This window comes from Polistes fuscatus, unplaced genomic scaffold, assembly GCF_010416935.1.
Source record: "Polistes fuscatus isolate 324 unplaced genomic scaffold, CU_Pfus_HIC Scaffold60, whole genome shotgun sequence".
In the NCBI taxonomy this organism is placed as follows: domain Eukaryota; kingdom Metazoa; phylum Arthropoda; class Insecta; order Hymenoptera; family Vespidae; genus Polistes; species Polistes fuscatus.
In genome coordinates, this window is record NW_025113141.1 from 155082 (window position 1) to 162729 (window position 7648).

Sequence of the window (7648 nt, forward strand, 5' to 3'; positions counted from 1 at the left end):
AAGTATTGATTATACATAAGTTGTCTAAATAAAAATATGTAATTTGTCCACATAACTCATAATAACTCGAAAACTAACAACTTCTAAGATGTTTTAAAACAGTTATTTTTAATGCTGTTGAAATGCTCTAAAACCTGATAAAAACTTCAGTATTTAAAATATTTGCAGTGTTTACAACAAGGTAGATGGATTTACACAAAAACTCTAATAACTCGATTACTAACAAATTTTAAAATGTATTTGTATAGCTATTTTAAAGTTCTTGAAAAGCTCTAAAATCTGATATAATCTTATGTACTTAAAATACATAGAGTTTCAACAAACTGTGAAGGCTGCTGCACCATACACTGTAATTACTCGAAATCTTAAAAATTTTAAAATGTATTAGTATAACTTTTTTTAAGCTCTTTAAATGCCAAAAAACCTGATGATAAAAAAAGTACCTAATATACATAGGTTATTTAAAAAAAAGTAGGAATGTGTATACAAAAACTTAACTTACTCTAGAACTAACTGGTTCTAAAATGTCTAAATCAATTATTTTAAAGCTCCTAAAAGGCTCTAAAACCTTATAAAAAACTTAAGTATTTAAATAATTTAAAGAGTTTAGAAAGAAGGAAGGCACTGTACACAAAAACTCTAATAACTCGAAAACTAACAGATTCTAAAATGTTTTAAAACAGTCTTTAAAAGCTCTTGAAAAGCTCTAAAACATGATGCAAAACTTATGTATTTAAAATACATAGAGTTTCTAAAAACTGGGAAGGCAGCTTTAATCATATAATGTAATTACTCGAAATATTACAAATTTTAAAATGTATTAGTATAGCAATTTTAAAGGTCTATAAGTGCCTCAACAACATGATGCTAAACATAAGTATTTAATATATAGAAGTGTTTAAAAAAAAGATGTAATTTGTACACATAACCTATATAACTCGAAAACTAACAGATTCTAAATGACTAAATAAGTTATTTTAAAGTAATTTAAATGCTCTAAAACCTGATAAAAAAATTAAGTTTTTAAATATTAGGGGGACCGGAAAGTAATGTCGTTTTCTTACGCTAAATACAAACACATACATTTTTAACGAGTCTTTATTTTTAATCAATGATGTATTCCCCATCATTGTCAATAACCTTTTGCCATCTAGTGAGTAAATTTTCAATCCCTGATCGATAAAAATTAATTGGTTTTTCGGCAAAATATCTAGAGATGGCATTTTGGATATCATCCAAATTTGCAAATGTTTTGCCACTTAAAAAGTGTTGCAGCGCTCGGAATAAGTGGAAATCCGATGGTGCAACATCGGGCGAATATGGTGGATGAGGCAGCACCTCCCACCCCAATTCATTAATTTTTTCTAGAGTTCGCCTTGCGCAGTGCGGTCTTGCATTGTCATGTTGGAGAATGACGCCTTTTCGGTTGACAATCGCTGGCCACTTTTCAATTAAAGATTGATTGACTCGCTGCAATTGTTCGCTGTAGAGGTCTGCAGTAACAGTTTGTCCAGGTTTCAGTAATTCAAAATGAACAATGCCGCGAATACTCCACCAAACACACAAAGCGCTTTTTTGGGGTGTAAACCTGGCTTAGCAGTACTCCGAGGGATTTCATTTGGAGAGAGCCACTGCCTTTTGCGTTTTGGGTTATCATACAGGACCCATTTCTCATCTCCTGTGATCAAGCGATCAAAAAACGCTTCTGTGTTGTGTCGTTGAAGCAATAAGTTGCATGTGATTGATCGGTTAGCCTTATTCTGTTCGGACAGATTATGCGGGACCCAAACACCTGCTCTGCTTACTTTCCCAATCTGCTTCAAATGTTCTTGGATGGTCGACCAAGGTTGGTTGAGACTGTTTGACAATTCCTCGATCGTCTGACACGGATTTGCTTCCACTTCCGCCCTTAACACGTCGTTGTCTAACGCTGATGGTCTTCCTGATCGATACGAGTCGGAAAGATCAAAATTACCCGATTTGAACTTGGAAAACCACCTTTGGCATTTACGAATGTCCAGTGCATTTGGATAAACATCGCAAATGTTTTTGGTAGCAACTGTTGCGTTATTTCCCTTGCGAAACTCAAAGAGCATGCAATGCCGGATGTGTACCTCTTCTGGTATTTGGCTGGCCATTTTACCCAAAATTACAAAAAAAATTGTAATTCAATTGTCTATAAGTAAAGAAATCACTATAACCTCACAATGTCTTTGGTACGCCTCTGAACCAAACAATGAGCTGACAAATGACAATCAAGTATTGGCAGCGCAGAAACGACATTACTTTCCGGTCCCCCTATTACTTAGATTTTTAGAAACAAGGTAAGCAGATGTACACAAAAACTCTAATAACTCGAAAACTAACAGATTCTGAAATGTTCTAAAAATGTCGTTTAAAAGCTCTTGATAAGCTCTAAAACCTGATACAAATCTTATTTACTAAAATACATAAGTTTCTAAAAACTGGGAAGGCATCTTCATCATATATATAATTACTCGAAATCTTACAAATTTTAAAATGTATTAGTATAGCTATTTTAAAGCTCTTTAAATTCCAAAAAACTTGATGCTAAAAACAATTACTTAATATACATAGGTTATTAAAAAAAAAAATTGGAATGTGTATACATAAACTTTAATTACTTGAATACTAACAGATTCTAAAATGTTTTAAAAGAGTCATTTTAAAGCTCTTGAAATGCTCTAAAACCTGATAAAAACATAAATATTTAAAATACTTTGGGTTTTTTTAAACGAGGTAGGCAGATGTACACATAAACTCCAGAAACTCGAGAACTAACAGATTCTGAAATGACTAAATCAGTTATTTTAAAGCTCTTAAATGCTCCAAAACCTGATAAAAAACTTAAGTATTTAAAATATTTAGAGTGTTTAGAAACAAGGTAGGCAGTTGTACACAAAACTCTAATAACTCGAAAACTAACAGATTCTGAAATGTTTTAAAACAGTCATTTAAAAGCTCTTAAAAAGCTCTAAAACCTGATACAAAACTTATGTATTTAAAATACATAGAGTTTCTAAAAACTGGGAAGGCAGCTGTAATCATATACTGTAATTACTCGAAATCTTACAAACTTTAAAGTGTATTAGTATAGCAATTTTTTAACTCTTTAATGCAAAAAAAACTGATTTTGAAATAAAGTATATAATATACATTTGTTATTTAAAAAAAAAGTAGGAATGTGTATACATAAACTCTAATAACTCGAAAACAGCAGATTTTAAAATGTATAAAACAGCTTTAAAAGCTCTTGAAAAGCTTTAAAACAGATGCAAAACTTAGGTATTGAAAATACATAGAGTTTCTAAAAACTGGGAAGGCAGCTTCAATCATATACTGTAATTACTCGAAATCTTAAAAATTTAATATTATTAGTATAGCCATTTTAAAGGTCTATAAGTGCCTAACAACATGATGCTAAACATAAGTATTTAATATACATAAGTTGTTTAAATAAAAAGATGTAATTTGTACACATAACCTAAAATAACTCGAAAACTAACAAATTCTAAAATGTTTTAAAACAGTTATTTTAAAGCTCCTAAAATGCTCTAAAACCTGATAAAAAACTAAATATTTAAAATACTTAGAGTGTTTAGAACAAGGTAGGCAGATGTACACAAAAAATCTAATAACTTGATAACTAACAAATTTTAAAATGTATTAGTAAAGCTATTGAAAGATCTTGAACAGCTCTAAAACATGACACAAACTTAGGTCTTTAAATTACATAGAGTTTCTAAAACAAGGAAGGCAGCTGCAATCGTATACAGTAATAACTCGAAATCTTACAAATTTTAAAATGTATAATATAGCTATTTTAAAGCTCTTTAAATGCCAAAAAACCTGATGCTAAAAACAAGTACTTAATATACATAGGTTATTTAAAAAAAAGTAGGAATGTGTATTCATAAACTTTAATTACCCGAAAATAACTGATTCTAAAATGTTTTAGAACAGTCATTTAAAAGCTCCTAAAATGCTAAAAACTGATAAGAAACTTAAATATTTAAAGTACTTAGAGTGTTTAGAATAAGGTAGGCAGATGTACACAAAAATTCTAATAACTCAAAAACTAACAGATTCTAAAATGTTTTAAAACACTCTTTTAAAAGCTCTTGAAAAGCTCTAAAACACGATACAAAACTAATGTCTTTAAATACATAGAGTTTCTAAAAACTGGGAAGGCAGCAGCAATCATATACTGTAATTACTCGAAATCTTAAAATTTTAAAATGTAGTATAGCCATTTTAAAGCTCTTTAAATGCCAAAAAACCTGATGCTAAAACAAGTACTTAATATACATAGGGTTTTTAAAAAAGGAGGAATGTGTATTCATAAACTTTAATTACTCGAAAAATAACTGATTCTAAAATGTTTTAAACTTAAAGTATTTAAAATATTTAGAGAGTTTAGAAAAAAGGTTGGCAGATTTACACTAAATCTCTAACAACTCGAAAACTAAGAGATTCTAAAACTGTATTTTTAACGCTTTAGAACAACCTAACCTATTAATATCATTGATTTCATATTGGTAAAATATAATTTTTTTAGTTGAGAATGTCCAAATTTGAGCCAAATAAGAGTCATTTGCGGGAAATATTAGTTTACTTCTTTAATATAAAGAAATCTGCTGCTGAGGCGCATCGATTGCTCGAAGAAGCATATGGTGAGATTGCTTTGAGTGAGAGAACGTGTCATGAGTGGTTTCAAAAGTTTAAAAACCGTGATTTCGACGTGGAAGACAAAGATCGCAATGGAAGGCCAAAAATTTACAGATGCAGAATTGGAGGAAATATTGGAGGAAGATTCATCTCAAACACAAAAAGAACTTGCTGTAACATTAGAAGTCACTCAGCAAGCCGTCTCACATCGTTTAAAATCATTAGGAATTATTAATAAACAAGGAAATTTGGTTCCGTACGAATAAAGCCGAGAGATATCGAACGCCGATTATGCTTAAGTGAAATACTTCTTGCTAGACATAAAAAAAGGGTTTTTACATCGTATTATCACTGGTGACGAGAAATTGATACATTATGATAATCCAAAAAGAAGAAAATCATGGGGATTACCAAGCCATGCGTCAACATCAACAGCAAAACCGAATATTCACGGAAAAAACTCATGCTGTTTATTTGGTGGAATCAGCTGGGTTTAGTGTATTATTGGTTGCTTAATCCGAGCGAAACAATCACCGGAAGCCCTCTATCGAACACAGTTAATGAGATTGAGCGAGCTCTGAAGGAAAAACGCCCTCAATACTATTCTAGACACGAAAAAATTATTCTCCTGCATGACAATGCTCGTCCACATGTAGCGGCTCCCGTGAAAAAGTATTTGGAAACACTTGATTGGGAATTGTTACCCACCCGCCGTATTCACCAGACATTGCACCGTCCGATTATCACCTATTTCGGTCCATGGCACATGCTCTGTCGGAGCAGCGGTTCAAATATATGAAGATACCAAAAATTGAGTTGATTCGTGGATAGCCTCAAAAGACAAGGAGTTCTTCCGACGTGGGATCCGAATGTTGCCTGAGAGATGGGAAAAAGTCATTGCAAGTGATGGACAGTATTTTAAATAACCTTAAAATTACCATTCTTCTAGAATAAATACTTATTTTAAATAAAAAACGGCGGAAACTTATTTGTACACCTAATAAATCTTTTACATACAATAGTTAATAATACATGTAAATTATTTAATTATGATAAAAATATAACTTTTATGAAAAAAATTTATATTAAATTTAAATAAAAACTTATTTATAATTATTTAGATAGTATTATTATATATTAATTATAATAATTAATTATGTAATAAAAATAATTTATAACAAATTAAAACAAATGTTTGTAAAACAATTTTTTTACATTTTATAATTTTTTTATAACTTTTTCTTGAGTTGGTTAATATTTATGATAACTTTTATTTTTGATTCAATTCGATTTATTTTTCTGTTATCTGTCTTATGATGAAAACCGCGTCTGTGCACGATCTGCCTGATCAGAATCCCTGTTGTTCGTCTTCTAGGTTCGTTAAGCTGTTAATTTTATTCGTTATAACCTTTGTTGTTAGTTTCAATGAAGTGTTTAAAAGATTTATTCCCCTGTAGTTTGTAGGCAGTTTTTGTCTCCTTTTTTAAACATAACTATAGTTGTACTAGTTCGCCATTCGTCAGGTATTCTGTGTTGGTATAGTATTTTTGTATTAGGAATGTTAACTGTTGTGTGAGACTTTGGCCACTATTTTAGCAGTTCGTTTGGAATGCCATCTTGCCCTAGACTCTTCCTATTCTTTAGTTTTCGAAAGCTGTTTCTACATCATTGGACTCAATTCGTATGTCGCTTTTAGTTATTATTTCTGGCGTATTTAGTTCCGTTTGAGGTTCTTCTGATTTATAGAGCTCTGTTAGATAGTTAAACCAATTTTCTTTTGTGATCTGATTTGTTTCGATCATTCGTTGACCTCCTATCTTTGATTTCTAATAAATCGCCAGATTTGTTTTTGGAGTCCATAGAAGTAACTCTCCATTCTTTTCGAAAAAATCTTCCAATAATGTTGCTTTGTTTGCCTTACTAATGTCGCTGTTTGATTCCGGATTCGTCTATACATTTCGTATGATTCAGGTGTTCGTAATGTCCTATAGTTAAGGTATGCTATTTTCTTTTTTTTGCATATTTCCTTAATCTCTGGGCGAAACCAAGGAGTTTTGATCATTTAGCCCGGTTTTTTACATTTTGTGTTCCCAGGGCTTCATATGCAGCTTCTGAAATTTTAGTTTTTAGTTTCTTCCAGGCCGTGTTTGTATTATCTTCTTCTTTTACTGGGTTTATTTCGATTTTATTCTTAACCTGTTCTCATATAGTTGTTTGGTTGGTAAGTTCCATAGTGACTCGATGTTTATTTTCGATACTTGAGTTGCTTGGGCAAGATTTCTTTGGGGTTTAAACTTCATTCTTATTTTTGCTAATTGTTCGATTAAGGTCGGGGTGAATGACAGTTTGACGAAGTAGTACTAAATATGGATTATGTATTTTAACAAAAACACAAGAAAATAGAACAAAATACAAGTAAAAACTACCTTGATATATATATAGTCGCACTTAAGATTTAAACACTTACTGACTTCTAAATAATAATCCCTGCTCAACTTCTAAATAATAAACCGTGTACAACTTCTAAATAATAATCAATGAATCCTTTTTCCGGTCCGGTGCCCGTCTCTTATACCCCGCATATAGTGGGAGAGGAAGGACTCTCCTTTTCCTACAGGGCGTTTCTCATCAAATCACCGATTCCCTATTGGTCATCGCTATTTCCCCCTTTTAACGCCTGTAACGCCTTAGCGAGAGAGTATCTTTCAAAGCTATCGGAATTTTACCCGTTTAAAATTACATTTGTTTACCTAAGGGGGAACGACCATGAGACCCCTTCTTTTGAGGAGACCGAATATCTTAAATTTTATTTTATTATATTATTTTATGATATTTATTATCGGTTTTTTTCTTTAGATTATATCACTTATTTATTTAGGTTTTTTCCTTTAGAATTCTTATACAAATAGTTTCTATCTCGGCTGTAGGCTGCTCGGTTCGGCGTAATGTGACACACTCC

The 7648-nt window shown here is 31.5% G+C and overlaps 1 protein-coding gene across 1 annotated transcript; it reads right to left on the minus strand.

Annotated features, from left to right (window-relative positions):
• Positions 1 to 1104: 1104 nt before the first annotated feature.
• Positions 1105 to 2138, minus strand: LOC122523741 (histone-lysine N-methyltransferase SETMAR-like). Its single transcript, XM_043645634.1, has 2 exons — positions 1589 to 2138; positions 1105 to 1493 (listed from the first exon to the last, which is right to left on the minus strand). Exons 1-2 carry the CDS (start codon positions 2136 to 2138, stop codon positions 1105 to 1107), a joined length of 939 nt encoding a protein of 312 aa, XP_043501569.1.
• Positions 2139 to 7648: the final 5510 nt, after the last annotated feature.